The 16086-nt window shown below is 39.6% G+C and overlaps 1 protein-coding gene across 5 annotated transcripts in view; it reads right to left on the reverse strand.

The window, feature by feature from the left end:
- Positions 1–2723: 2723 nt before the first annotated feature.
- The window catches only part of RCBTB1 (RCC1 and BTB domain containing protein 1), a 57870-nt gene continuing 44507 nt past the window's right edge, over positions 2724–16086 (reverse strand). For all 5 annotated transcript variants that reach the window (XM_031001339.3, XM_055359853.2, XM_031001341.3 and 2 more), the window contains 4 exons: positions 15534–15660; positions 12471–12622; positions 11668–11798; positions 2724–5047 (listed from right to left, as the gene is read on the reverse strand). In XM_031001339.3, coding sequence (XP_030857199.2) covers positions 4907–5047; positions 11668–11798; positions 12471–12622; positions 15534–15660 — 551 coding nt within the window. In that variant the 3' untranslated portion in view covers positions 2724–4906. The remainder of the gene's footprint in view (positions 5048–11667; positions 11799–12470; positions 12623–15533; positions 15661–16086) is intronic.

A 16086-nucleotide genomic window follows, 5' to 3' on the forward strand; every position in this document is an offset into this window, starting at 1 on the left:
CATTCACAGTTCTCATTTTTTACCACGGTACTCTGATTTTCAATAATGCTGTGTCTCAAAATGGGTTTTAACTGAGTCTCCAGCATGGTGTCTGACATGTAATAAGTAAGTACTGGAAAAATATTTGCAGGAGATGAAAAAGAACAGTCCATTCCAGTTGTAATGGCAGCCCTAGCCTAAGTTCTTATATCTTAGGGACAAAATCTAAACCAGTGGATTTCAAATCTGGCCGCACATCAGAATCATGTGGGGCACTTTAAAAACTACAGAAGTGAAGACCCCATCCAACACCCTCTGAATAGATTTCCGCTAGTCTAGATGATTATTGATTACTGTAGCTTCAGCTTCCTATCCTGATATTAAATCTTAGCAAAGTTTTTGGTTGTTGTTTTGTTTTGTTTAAGACGGAGTCTCACTTTGTTGCCAGGCTGGAGTGCAGTGGTGTGATCTCGGCTCACTGCAACCTCTGCCTCCTAGGTTCAAGCGATTCTCCTGCCTCAGCCTCCCAAGTAGCTGGGACTACAGGCGCGCACCACCACACCCGGCTAATTTTTGTATTTTTAGTAAAGACGGGGTTTCACCATGTTGGCCAGGATGGTCTCGATCTCTTGACCTCATGATCTGCCTGCCTCGGCCTCCCAGAGTGCTGGATTACAGGCGTGAGCCACCACGCCCAGCCATCTTAGCAAAGTTTATCTGACTAATCATTCTGATGTCATTATCTTTATTTAAAAAAAAAAACCTTTGTCCCCCACTTTACTTTCACGTTTAACCTGTGACTCACACAGCATGTAACTGTGCACCATGGAGCACCATGTGTTTGGTGGCCATGAGGCTGGCTACTGGGCAAACCCAAGTATGGGTTCATAAGGCAGACCCGAGTATGAACTTCAGCTTTGTCACTACTGAAAAACTTGAATCCGATTATTTAATCTGAGAATGCTGCTGCCTACCTTATGGGACAAAATACGGACAGTAAGTAAAATGTGAAGCAGAGAGCACAATGTCTGGCACTGTGGGAAATATATGTTAAAACACACCCATGCACGCACGCACTCCCCTTGCTAACATTTCTGTCTTATTTTCTCCATTCTAACTAAACTTAATTATGATAAGTTCTGGAAGGCTCATTAGCCCCCATCTCTAAGCCTTTGCTTGTGCCTCTTTTTGTTTTGGAGATGAGCTAAAAGGCCACTTTATATTTTCCCCTATCCAACACAAGCGTTATCTTCAGAACAACTAACTGCTTGTCATGTTAACCCTATTACTGTATTAGTCTGTTCTCACACTGATATGAAGAAATACCAGAGACTGGGTAATTTATAAAGGAAACAGGTTTAATGGACTCAGTTCCACATGGCTGGGGAGGCCTCAAGACACTTACAATTGTGGCGGAAGGGGAAGAGGCCCGTCTTACGTGGTGGCAAGTAAGTGCGAGCACGCAAAGCCCAGGGGGAGCTGCCATTTATAAAACCATCAGATCTCGTAAGAACTCCCTCAATAGCATGAGAACAGCATGGGGAAACCGCCCCCATAATCCAACCACCTCCCAACAGGTCTCTCCCTCAACAACTGAGGATTACAATTCAAGATGAGTTGGGTGGGGACACAGAGCCAAACCACATCATCCTATTTGGTTTTCTCTCACTGACTGTCATGAAAAGCTCTTTATAAGTATCTCATTGTGTTGTTAATTCCTAAACCTATCTCCCTCTCTCCTAATAATTCATATGTTCTTTGAGGATAGGGAATATGCCTTTCCCTTCAAGTACCCCCAAAGGTACAGACACATTTTTCTACTGTGCCAGTTCAACTGTACTACCCTTCAGCAGGAATAAAATCCAAAGATTTCTATGATGTTTGTTTGTGTATAGTTGAGAATCAAGCAGTTGACATGTTCATGCTGGTACCTATTTTTAGCCTGATACCCATTAAGAATCGCACCACTGATTTTTTTTATTATGGTAAAATATATATATAACCTAAAATTTGCCATCCCAATCATTTTTAAATGTATGGTTCAATGGCATTAAACATTCATTTTTGTGCAACCATCACCACCATGCACCTAAAGCAGCAGTCCCCAACCTTTTTGGCACCAGGGACTGGTTTCGTGGAAGACAATTTTTCCACGGACCATGGGGATGGGGCGGTTGGTCGGGGGTGGGGAGGATGGTTTTGGGATGAAATTGGTCCACCTCAGATCACCAGTCATTAGATTCGCATATGGAGCACACAACCTAGATCCCTTGCATACTCAGTTCACTGTAGGGTTTGCACTCCTATGAGAATCTAATGTTCTAATGTTGCCACTGATCTGACAGGAGGCAGAACTCAGGCAGTAATGCTCACTCCTCCGGCACTCACCTCCCGCTGTGCGACCTCTTCCTAACACGCCAGGGATGAATATGGGTCTGTGGCCCGAGGGTTGGGGACCCCTGACCTAAAGGACTCTTCATCTTGGAAAACTGAAACTCTATATCCATTAAACAAGTTCCCCATTCTCCTCTCCCCTCAGACCCTGGCAATGATCATTCTACTATGTCTCTATGAATTTGACTAAGTATATCACACAAATGGCATCACATAGTATTTGTCTGTGAGTGGCTTATTTCACCCAGCATAATATCCTCAAGTTCACCTCTGTGCACCATGTGTCAGAATTTCTTTCCTTTTTAAGGCTGCAGACTACTGATTTTGAAGGAAAAAAACAACTCTACGTGCCTGTTTTAATGTTACTTTGTTTATTAACATGTCGTTCTAAATATTACATAAATACAGCTTACATACTAGAGTATCAAACATTGTTCCAGTAAGAAGTTCAAGAGTACATTTAGGGCTATCTTAAGAAATATGAATACTTTGGCTTCCATTATTATATTAGATGAAAAAATCAATTCAAATAAGAGTTGTCATATCCTGCTATGATTAACAGAAAAAAAAGTAGAAAAATAAAAGAGTGTATTTAAAAAAAAATAAAGATAATCAAATGCTTTTTGAAAGACCTGTTCTCTTCACTGCCACACATACTCATACAAATGACTTAGTAACCTAATATGAGAAGTGGTCCTTCACTTATATTAGGAACTTGGTAAATATTTGTTGAATGAATGAACTATCTATGGATATGAATTTATTACTTTAATTTGTGCTTTTTTTGAAAAAAAGTTTTCAAGTAAGAGCAATAGTAAACATACTGAAGTTCACATTTTGCTCAGATCATAAGCCTATAGAACAGTGATTGTTACAAACACCACCCATCATAGCACAAATCAATGTGCATTTCTGAAGCTAGTAAGAAAAGTTCTATCATGTTGTAGAACGAATTCTAACCGAATAATTCACTGGGCTTCAATCACTTGTGATATGGTCAAGAAAAGGGGGCTGGGGCTCCTAGGCTTGTATCTATTTCAGCTATCAATGAATTCCTGTCTTTGGGGCCTCACTCCCCTTCCCACCCCAATAGACACAAATTTAAAAACATTGCTAAAAATAGTAGTTGCAGCATGTCTTCACCCACTTGTAATTTGGCTCGGAAAATGTATTCAGGCTCCAGGTTCAGAAGAGAGACTTTCCAAGCGGGAGACAAAATTCACTAAGGGAGCTCACTCAAATGGAAATGAGTTCATGGACCAGAGAGCAAAGCAAAACATTGCTCTTAAAGCAAGCTCAACGGACACACATGATGAAACTCACAGTTGAACACTCTTACATCCCAAAGTCACCTTCCATAACCAGTTCAAATAAACTACTGTCTTTTAATAGGATCTTTTCAGGAACACCATAATTTTGGTGCTTTTTCAAGGTGAAATTGTGCTGTTATACCTAAGATGTTTAAAAACAGAGGAAAACCAAAAGTGAAAGATGATAAAGTTTCAAATAAGCCAATGTGTGATGGATTTGGCCTAAAGTAGATAAAGCAAATTCCATTAAGTCCTGTAAGAGGATTGACTTGAAGAAGCACTTCTTCCAGTCATACATAGTAGATATGATGATTCAGCAGTCATAATTTAGGAAGGCAAGAGTATACTATATATGTCATTATTTTCCTCTTAAGTTTGCATTTATAGAAGAAGGTGGTGGGGGACACTTTAAACTTGAGTTCTCAAGTTCTACCTTAATGAAATAAAACACCATTGGATAAGTAGTGGAGATTCTAATTTATAAAATATTCACCTTCATCAAATTTCTTTCATTATCAACTTTTCACGGATACTTCTAAATTACTATTCTTTATGCACTTAAATCTTAAGAGAAATCTTGACTAACCTAGAAAATTTATCTTTACATAATTATCATTTCAACAGGTTTAACATACGTTAAACTTATTACTTTGATATATCTTGAAGTTAAAAAAGTCATCAACGCAAGCACACAAACAAAAGTCTGAAACAATCTTAATTATTCCTTCACAGTAAGGCTACTAAACTAGCAACTAAGGCAGCACTTGACAATCCCCAGGTCAGCATCTTTAACTCACGATGGGGCCTCTCCATTCATCTCACAATTCCCCAACTATCACTGCTCCTGTTGTCAGAAGATTGTTGATATGTGGCCCAGGAGAGTTGCTGCCAACTTCCCCTTTCCAAGTTCAGAAGTTCCTCTAATCAAAAATGAAAACAAGACCAAAAACGACTAAACTTTCACCCTTTTACATGTTCCAGCCCAAATTTTAGAAAGGTCACATTTAAAATACACTTATCTGGAAACAAGGGTTGTTTAAAATGGGCTCAAGAAAAGCCGTACATCCTTGATTTGTTCCTACACAGACAACTGTGTCCCAGATGTGGAAAAAAACAACCTGATGGTCTTTTACCTGCAGAATTACATCACCCGTAGAGCGCAAACTGGACACATCCTCAACAGTGCCCCAGAGCACTCACACAGAACCCAGCAGCCTCGCGCTTCAGTTCTTAAAGGCTCCACATTTACTGGCTTTAGCAATGAATTCCTTTAGCAGAGGGCCATCCATTTGCCAAAATGCTGCAGTCTGTGTAACTTCCGTCAAATGATTGATGCAAAACTTAAAGCAGAATTCTTCTAAATCCTGGACACACAACAAAAATAAAAACAAAAATGGCTTTTTTAGGCAACTTTGATTGAATTACTTCTCTCTGAGCCCTTCACCCCAAATCTCTCACCCTCCCCCAGAAAAGATATTTGAGAGGCCAGATACCTAAAACTAGGTAAAAAGGTGACCACAGGTAGGTGTGAGAAAAACACATACTATTTATTCAACACAGTAAAAGCAATGGTCCCCTAACTCAAAGTGTGACTCTTCAAAACACACACACACACGCATGCACGCACACACACACACGCAAGATCTACAAAGGAAAGAATTTCCTGCACCATTATCACATAATCTAGTTATGCTCAAAGACATTGTTGTAAAAGGCAGAATGCCACTTTAGTCCGCAGAATGTGTTTTGTCACGTTCAAGACATCAGAGAAAAGAATTAAGATGTGGGTTAGTTTAAGAAACAGAAAGGTAATGAAGAGATATGGTCAACCTAAAGTGGCACATTAAAAAGAAAATCCCAGCCGGGCACGGTGGCTCATGCCTGTAATCTCAACACTTTGGGAGGCCGAGGCGGGTGGATCACTTGAGGTCAGGAGTTCGAGACCAGCCTGGCCAACATAGGGAAACCCCGTCTCTAGTAAAACTACAAAAATTAGCCGGGCGTGGTGGTGGGTGCCTGTAATCCCAGCTACTCAGGAGACTGAGACAGAGAATCGTTTGAGCCTGGGAGGCAGAGGTTGCGGTGAGCCGAGATCGTGCCACTGCACTCTAGCCTAGGTGACAGAGCAGAGGCTCTGAAAGAAAATCCCAAAAAATTCACCTTAAATTCACTTTTATGCTCTCCTAATAATGACTTTATTTTTAAAGCCATAAAGAATAATAACACTACAACTTCCACCACACTAATATCTCAGAACGTCACCCCCACAGAAGTATATTTACACAGATTAGTTTTCAGTCAAACAGAAGTCACCAATTACCAACATTCAGGGGAGTAACATCCATAAGGGGTAAACCAGAACCATTTCAAAATCAATCCCTGCCTATGCTAATCCACCCTTTCATCCCCTGCCAAACTTTAATATAGTCTGTCCCTTAGGATGTTGGAATATATATTTATTAAATCGATCAGGCACCTGGAATGCATACAAAGACTCAATATATAAAAGGAAATCACACTAAAAGCTCTTATCACAAATAGCTTGACTTTATTATAACTTGGTTAGCTGGTACATTGAAGGTCAGCACTCCAGGTTCTATCGAACCAGAAGCTCAACATTTCAACTGCAGGTGTTGACCGCACATTTCCAGCTACCACGAGGTGGGAATGTTAGACAGAGTGGAAAGGGCGCACACAAACATGGAGAGACCCCTTTTCTGCTCTCAGCACAGACCTCTGCAAACAATGATTTCCTTGTTCTAAGGGTCCTCCTGTCCCTGGCTAAAAGATGCCCTAGAGTAAACTCCAGAAACCCATCCAGTCACATAACCATTAAGAGATAAACCACAGGCCAGGCGCGGTGGCTCACGCCTGTAATCTCAGCACTTTGGGAGGCTGAGGCGGGCAGATCACGAGGTCAGGAGTTTGAGACCAGCTTGACCAACATGGTGAAACCCCGTCTCTACTAAAAATACAAAAATTAGCCAGGTGTGGTGGCAAGCACCTGTAATCCCAGCTACTCAGGAGGCTGAGGCAGGAGAATCGCTTGAATCCAGGAGGCAGAGGTTGCAGTGAGCCGAGATCACGCCACTGCACTCCAGCCTGGGAGACAGCAGTGAAACTCCAACTCAAAAAAAAAAAAAAAAAGAAGTTTTATACACAATTTAGGTATAAAAATGGTGCCGCTAATCACAATTCACTGTATACACTCATGAAAATGGTTCTATCAAACTGCCTTCCCTTCCCCTCCAATTAGTTTGAACTACTGAGGTATCTGGGTATGCAATAAATATTCAAAAGTTCCAAACATTAAAAGCCAAACTAGAGAATTCTGAAAACAATCTAAATCTGAGTTGTGTAAGTAACTAATTAAACCTTGGTTGAGGCAGATCTATGTAAAAGGAAGACCTAAACGCATGTGGTGAGGGACGTTTGAATTTGCAAGTTCACCAGAGAGTGGCACAGTCAAGCTGAACCACTTAGCAACCAGTGCCCAGGGTCGGTTTGCCTTTGATGAGCGAGTTAAACAAACGCCCTTCCGACTTGACCTCTCTTTAGTATTATAAGAATCTACATAATCTGTTCCTTTCATTCTGCAAAGGATCAAATCTTCAATAACAGGCAAGAAAATGCAACTCCTGTCCAAGTGAGAAGTCAACTATAACAGGGCTGGTTATAGTTGACTTCTTACTTCTAACTGGGCTTTAAGTAAAACAGTTCCAAGGAGGACCAGAAGGATCATGTGACCAGGAGATGAACAAAGTTCCTGACACAATGAAAGTCCTCTTACAGCCCATGGAATAGGGAAGTGGAGAGAGTATAAAAACAGAAGGGTCTAATACAGTCTTCTTGGTATTAGAAACTAAACTCTGTTTATGACGTTATGTGGCAGAACAATTATAAAGTGTTCTAAGGCAAATGAGATAAAATACCAGATTTATTGTCATTAGCAAAGAAGACAAAAATAAAAACTGCTCTTCTGAAGTAATTTATAAATCATTCCAAATCTTTCAACATTGAAACTATTCCAATCAATATATATACTCTAAAATTAAGTTGTTTTTCCTTTCCACAAATTTTCTTTAGTAACAAAACAAAACACAGAGCATTGATGGTATTAATATCCTCATTTTTAAAAATGCTAATGCAGCCTCTAAGGGAGTTCTTACCCTGTCCTAAAACTCCAAAGCTAAACTAGTTGAATGTTAATAATTTGAAGACCACCTAACCAGGGTGAGCAGGTGCCTCGGCATCACAGCTCCCCACAAGACACATTCCAGATGACACAAGATCACGAACCACACCTAACTCTGTCCAACCTGTTGTTAAAGTAACTGCAAGACAAAACCCCAAAACTGTCAGTCTATAATTCATGTTATAGCACATCAAGTACAAAATATTCCAAATCAAAGAAGTTTTGTTTTGTTCTCAAAATGTACTTAAATATTCTACCATATGGAGAAAACATAATTTATCTCATCACGCAAAAAACATTTGTCAGCCTACTGCTGATCAAAGACTTTTCATTTGGCCCACCAAAAGAAGAAAAAAACGCTGGCCACCAAGCCTTAACACCAAGCTGTCCAATACTCATACCCCAGACCAACTTCAGAATTAGATTCCTGGGCTCACGTTTATCGCTTCCCTCCAAAAGCAAGATTGTAAGATATAAGTTGCTTAGCACACAGGATTTCTGGAAAGTTCTCTACTCTGGTTAAACAAATAATACTTCCCAACTGTTTCTCTTAACGTTCAAATACACATAAAAATAAAAAATTTCCTGAAAAGAATCAGTTTGCAGTGTGCAACTGATCTATCTTGAAACAATGTTTTATCCACATTTTCTCCCTGATGTCAATATTTATTCAGGTCTGTACCAAAGGAATATCTGGGTGCTCCTTTGTCAAGTCCTTCTTAATAAAACTTGTGGACAGTTTCATAACACATTCATAGCAAGGGATCCACAATCATCAACTTACTTTTGAAACTCCCTGTAACTACTGAGTCCATACATTTTGTTGCTTTAATGTGTGTACATTTGCTTCAAAGCTATCTTGTCAAAACGGGGCATGGAGGAACCTCAGGTACTTTCGTAGAAAGAGAAGACACATTGGAAGCAGGCAGTCTCCATCTTCCTAGCATTTTGGCCCACAGCACGAAGGCAAAGTCATCTAGTATCCCCAAGTTGAGCTCTAAAAATAATAGTTTTTGCAGTCAATTTCTAACCTGACTCATCAGTAGCTTCCAATCAACTAATAAACACAGTAAGAGGGCTTTCTTTTTAAGAGATGGCAGTTTCACTATGTTGTTCAGGCTGGTCTCAAACTCCTAGCCTCAAGCAATCCTCCCACTTCAGCATCCTGAGTAGCTAGAATACAGGCATGAGCCACTGTGCCTAGCTATGGATTTTAATTTTGTACTCCAGAAATTCATTCATGTACTCACTGTATCTTGTAGTATTCAGGAAATAAAATGTAAAAGCACATTAGTCAATTACGTAACTTGTATTGTAACCTAAGAAATATACCCTAGAAAGAGGCCTGGCACAGTGGCTCATGCCTATAATCCCAGCACTTTGGAAGGCTGAGGTGGAAGGGACACTTGAGCCCAGAAGTTCAAGACCAGCCTGGGCAACATAATGAAACCCTGTCTCTGCAACAAATAAAAAATAAGAAATTAGCTGGGTGTGATGGCACACATCCGTAGTCCCAGTTCCTGGACTGGGAAGGAAGGAGGACTGCTTGAGCCCAGGAAGTTGAGGCTACAGTGAGCTGTGATCACACCACTGTGCTTCAGCATGGGCAACAGAACAAGACCCTGTATCACCAGGAAAAAAAAAATACATACAAATTATGAATATATATACACACACACACACACACATATATATACGCCCTAGAAATAAAGAGGTGAGTCTTTCTTTTTGTCTTCTTTCTATTCTCTAATTTTTCTACGTTGAATGTGTAATATTTGTAGGATTTTAAGTTTTAACTTTTTTTTTTTTTTTGAGACAGAGTCTTGCTCTGTTGCCCAGGCTGGAGTGCAGTGGTGCAACTTCTCCCTCCCAGATTCAAGCAATTCTCCTGCCTCAGCCTCCCGAATAGCTGGGATTACAGGTACGCACCACCACACCCAGCTAATTTTTGTATTTTTAGTAGAGACAGGGTTTCACCATGTTGGCCAGGCTGGTCTCAAACTCCTGATCTCAAGTGGCCCACCTTGGCCACCCAAAGTGCTGGGATTACAGGCGTGAGCTCCAATCCTGGCCTTTTTTTTTTTTTTTTTTAAGCACACCTTCATGGTGAGGTATTTCAAATGTTTTCACTCATTTATTTAATTCAACATGCATTTTTGAGCGCCAGCTCCATGCCCACACTGAGACAGACTCTGGGGAATCACACGTATTTGGAGTCTTTCTAAAGGAAGTTTTTATCATGTTTATACTTAATATGAGAAAAATGAAAACTAGTAAAGGAAATGACCTGCTGGCACAGGAAGCAGCAGCAGAGGCTTTTTCTGTAAACTTCCTAGGACAGATCTTAGTTAAAAGTGAGGAAGAAGTTTGCAGCAACTTGAGCCGAGACATCTGCCTCTGCCCAGGTTGTTCTCACTGGTGTTAGTCAGCAAGGTCTGATCCTGAGTATGGAACTCGTTAACAAGGAGGAGGAGCGTGGAGAGGCCCAGAGAGGATTCTAACATCAGTCACCAAATGGACAGAAAAGGCACTAACCCAATTTAAAATTATATCACCGGGTGGAAATAAAATCTAAAGAAACAGCTTTTCTAATAAAGAGGTTCAGGGTGTCACAGGAAGGATAGGAAAAAAATCATACCCCACTTTCTATTAGAAATGATTTACTTTGATCATCATTCCATCTGTTGTCGGGCTGCAGACAAAGTCAGCTACATTTGACCTTATCAAATATTTATAATCAGAATACAGCCTCAAACAAAAATAAGATACATTTTGAAAACATCGTGGTCAACTTTGATCCCTACGTGTGATGAAGTGTGTCCTCTTATACCTCAAAGGACACAGCTGCAGATCTTTGCAGGTGTTTGATAAACTCCTTGATACCAGATATTCTGCTTTGTCAAATGACAAAGTATCTGCAAGGATAGGCTAATTGTAACATTCTACATGCACAACTTAGCTAGATATTTTGAAACTCCAAGGCTATTGCTCTCTACCTTTTATTCTCTCTGAATCTGTGAAACCAACCATACCCGCCTTTAGCTCACTGATCATCCTTAATGCTTCCCTTAAGGTACTATCTTCATCCAGTTCAACATTTATCAGGTGCCTAATATGTGCCAGGCATTATAGAGTATACAGATGAATGAGACAGTTCCTGCTCACGAGGAGCTTACAGTCTGATGCTTTGGTTCTTCAGAAAAAATGCACACAAACTTTCAGACTCCCAAAAGCCCATTAATTCACAGGCTCAAGAGATCTGTGAATCCCAGATTAAGAACTCAACCCAGTGCAAAAACAAAAGAAGTCTACAGCAAGTTCTTAACAGGTAAATAACTGTGAGCTGTAATTAGACACTAATAGAATTGCAGAGCGTACACAGATACAAATCATACACATCCCCAGCTTATGACAGGGCAGAGGTGGAAAGACAGCAAGGTGAGTCTTGAAATAAACACATATGCTGACATTAAGAAAGACTTGAAACTAAAATATGCTGTTTGTTAGTCCAATTAGGTGTGGCACCTTATGTTCCAACCTGCAGCACAGCTGCTAGGACCTTGGTTCGTTTCCTGTCTTACTTAGAAATGAAAAGTAGAGGAACAACGACTTTTGAAAAATGAACAGGGAATTAAGAAGCAAGGGCAGATTTCAGTTTTCAATGGGTTCACTGATTCCCTAAACAGAAGTGGAGTGACTCATCGTTTTCCATGCCTCACGCAAGAAGCCGGGGAGACGAGCACAAAGGGAGTTAAGGGTGGTCTGGTTTCTGTTTGTTGTTTAAGTTACCTCTGCATCATATCTGACTGCAGCAGAGAACAGCGAAAAGGCATTCTCCACAGTAATTCCTCTCTTGATAATGTGCTGACAAAGTTTTTTCAGTCTGTTTTCACAGTAAGATGTCGCCAAATCCAGAAGACCTAAAAGTAAGATATGTGAAAGGTTTAATCAAATGTATAATAATTTCCGATACACAGAGATTTTGTTTTGGTCAACAGAGGTGTATAGGTAAATTAGAAGTTTCTTAGTGGATAAGATTCTGAATTTGAGTAAATAAATTCTCTTTTTTACTGTCTGCCTCCTCCACTTCCACACCTCTCCTATATTTACTTTATACAATTTCTTCAATAGCACAAAGAAAGAGCAAAAAATGCAATTTCAATCCTCATTTTGTTTCTAAAACGCTAAATGCATTAGCAACTTATACTTCACTACTAGAAAATTAAAATAAGCCCATAGCTTAATACCTAGGTGATGGGTTGATATGCACAGCAAACCACCATGGCACACGTTTACCTATGTAACAGGCCTACACATCCTGCACATGTACCCCAGAACTTAAAAATAAATTAAAAAAAAAAAAAAAGTCCTTCAGTAACATTAGAACAAAAAAGCCTATGGTCATAAACTAGGTCCAAAACTATTAACCATAATAACTACACAATACTATTTTTAAAGATATTTACTTCAAATCTTTTTTAAGCACCAAATTAAAGCCAATACACCTGAAGCTTTTTACATTTCAGGACTAAGAATATGAGGGGATATATTCTCCACCATGTGGCTTGTCCATCCCAATGCTACCACAGTACCTATAGCATCTTCTGGCGGCAGGTCGACTGTGTCTGTGTAGAGGTACTGGAGAAAGGCACGATACACTGGGTAGGAAAACTGATCGATTTCTATCACTTCCTTCATGTCTTCATTCCAATACGACTGGAACATGGATCGAAAATGCTCACACCTAAAACAGAAAAGCAAAAGTCTTATTCGTTCAGCAGCAATTTTTAAAAAAGAAAAAAAAATTACCTAATTAAGTTGATAAAATCAGATAAACAGAAGTATCCTTGGGCCGGGCGTGGTGGCTCATGCCTGTAATCCCAGCACTTTGGGAGGCCAAGCGGGTAGATCACCTGAGGTCAGGAGTTCGAGACCAGCCTGACCAACATGGATAAACCCCGTCTCTACTAAAAATACAAAATTAGCTGGGCATGGTGGTGCATGCCTATAATCCCAGCTACTCAGGAGGCTGAGGCAGGAGAATCGCTTGAACCCGGGAGGTGGAGGTTGTGGCGAGCGGAGATCGCGCTTCTGCACTCTAGCCTGGCAACAAGAGCAAAACTCTGTCTCAAAAAAAAAAAAAAAAAAAAGGAAGTATATTAACTACTATCTGGGCCTGCACACACCAGGATCACAGACCTTTAGCTAGCACCCAAAAAACATTCCACATGCAAGTGGTTTTTGTACATGCCTTTTACATACACTCACTTTCATTTTTTGTAACTCCTATTAAATACTAATAGGTATACATAGAGCCTGGAAGTACCTTGCACTTCCACTACTGTTTCCATTTGATGGTCCCCAAGACTTTTTTGCTCCTTTGTTTTTTTTAAAATGATGTACAGAAATGCATTTTAAACAATAAAGTGAAAGAAATTCAGAAACAAGAGTTCAAAACTTTTGACTATATATCAACATTAAAATGATTCATTTGTTTTTTGTTTTACATAATAAGTATATTCTTAAAACTGTTTTATATGTTAACTGGATTACATCAAGCTGATTATTGTCTGATTATCCGACAATTTTTCTTCTTTTCTGACTTATCGTCAAAACAGCCATCACTCCTTTTTTTTTTTTTTTGCATTGCCTGTTCCCCTTCATCTCTTCCCAGGCCTGCTACAAGCTTATTTATAAAACACTCAAATCCACTAGGATAGTCAGATATTTCAAGAAAACCTGAGCAGCTCCTACACTGTATTTACATGTACAAAGCCACCTGCACAAGAAACTGATTTCTGAATATTGGATTTTCTTATGTATAACATAGTTATATCTTTCTAAAAATCATATTTTTAAATTATTTTAAAGTGAGATACGGCACAAAGAGAAAAAGTGTTTTGAGGTGCAGTGGCTCAAGCCTGTAATTCCAGCACTTTGGGAGGCCGAGGCAGGTCAGCCTCAATCACCTGAGGTCAGGAGTTCGAGACCGGCGTGGGCAACATGGCGAAACTTTGTCTCTACTTAAAATACAAAAATTAGCCGGGCGTGGTAGTGCACAATTGTAATCCCAGCTACTTGGGAGGCTGAAGCTGGAAGATCGCTTGAACACAGGAGGCGGAGGTTGCAGTGAGCTGGTATTACGCCACTGCACTCTAGCCTGGGTGACAGAATGAGACTCTCTCAAAAAAAAAAAAAAAATCCATTCAGAATACTAAAAAAATAGTTTCACTTACATAAAAAATTACTCTACCTGAGAAATAAAAAAGAAATAGTTGTCTAAGAAACAATCATGGATTTCATGGTCAGAAAACTGTACATGAAAGGAATAGACTGGTTGACCACAGGTGCACAGACAGAAACAGTTCCAGTTCATCTTTTCAATTAATACTGTGGTTCAGATATTTACTCCCTTAGGTAAGGAATGACATAGGGCTTTTCTGTTCCTTTCAAATGTATTTCTTTGCCAATAGGTTTTCACCTAAATTTCCAAAAAGACTTGTAAATGGCCACTTTAATGGTCTTAGCTTATGTGCCTTTTTCTGCAATGGCAACCTTTGTGGCAAACAGTTACTAATAAACACATAGTTCCCTCACATTTATACAAGGAACTATATCTAAAAAACTTTTTTTTTTCATTTTTGAGATAAGATCTCACTCTGTCTCCCAGGATGATCACAGCTCACCACAGCCTTGATCTACTGGGCTCAAGCAATCCTTCCACCTCAGCCTCCGGAGCAGCTGGAACTACAGGAACGCACCACCACACCTGGCTAATTTTTTCTATTTTTTTGTAGAGACAGTGTCTCACTATATTGCCTAGGCTGGTCTCAGACTCCTAGGATCAAGTGATATTCCCGCCTTGGCCTCCCAAAGTCCTAGGATTACAGGCATGAGCCACCATGCTCAGCCTAGAACATTCTTTAATTGGTAATTGCATGTCCCTTAGAAACAGAAGCACATCATTCCTGACTATGAGAGTTTTCTGCTTAATCTATAATTAAAACAGGGCATATACACTTTTCAATAACAACCTTTTGTATTTTCTTTACCCACGTAAATAAATTTTCTGATGGAAATGAGTATTCACAAGATCCTTAATTTAAAAAACAATATAAGCTGGGCGTGGTAGCTCACATCTGTAATGCCAGCACTTTGGGAGGCTGAGGCGGGCAGATCACCTGAGATCGGGAGTTCGAGACCAATCTGACCAACATGGAGAAACCCCATCTCTATTATAAATACAAAATTAGCCAGGCATGGTGGCGCATGCCTGTAATCCCAGCTACTCAGGAGGCTGAGGCAGGAGAATCACTTAAACCCGGGAGGCAGAGGTTGCGGTAAGCTGAGATCGTGCCACTGCACTCCAGCCTGAGCAACAAGAGTGAAACTCTGTCTCAAACAAACAAAAAACCAATATAGACAAATAACTTAAATTCCTACATTACACTTTTTCTAAAACGCTCCATGAGTGTACACAAAAAACTCTTTGACATGAAATGGACTGATACTATCTGCAAAAATATTAAGTAGTGACATTTCTCTCTACTACCAAGGCTATTTTTTATCAGTACTCATTTTGTGGAATAACAAAGAAATAGAAATGGCAAAAATAAAGTCAAGCTATTGATGTCTCTGAGCTCATGCAAAAATACCTGATTTTCAAAACAGCTTTATGGACATGAATATATTTTCCATCAATTCGAAACTTCAGATCAGCAGTTTCTGGACTATCAAATTCTTTCTTCAGTGACTCTGCAACTGTTAAAAAGTCTTCATGCTCTGAAGGCAACAAACATATATTAATATGGCAAGTTCAAGGAACAGATTGAAGATTCAAAAGACTTCAAAAAGATCATCATGACCGTGATGGAAAATTCCACTTGTTTTTTTTTTCAAGAGTTCATACCTTGTTTGACAAATCAATTCTAGGGTATTAAAGTAAGTATCCTGCATCTATAAACTACCAAAGAAAACCACCAAAAGATGGTATTTAGAAAGGCTAAATACCATCTTATACGCCTAGTTATACATTAGAAATGTATATTTTTAAAGAAAAAAATTATAGGTACTTCATGATAATATAATAACCCCCTCTCAAAATGAGTGGTTCTCTTCTAAGACTAAGAATTTGTTTTCCTTGACTGAAACACTAAGAATATCTTTTTTCTGCTTTGGGGTACTTTCAAGGGGTCAGCATACCCAACT

This window comes from Gorilla gorilla, chromosome 14 (genome assembly GCF_029281585.2).
Source record: "Gorilla gorilla gorilla isolate KB3781 chromosome 14, NHGRI_mGorGor1-v2.1_pri, whole genome shotgun sequence".
NCBI classification, from domain to species: domain Eukaryota; kingdom Metazoa; phylum Chordata; class Mammalia; order Primates; family Hominidae; genus Gorilla; species Gorilla gorilla.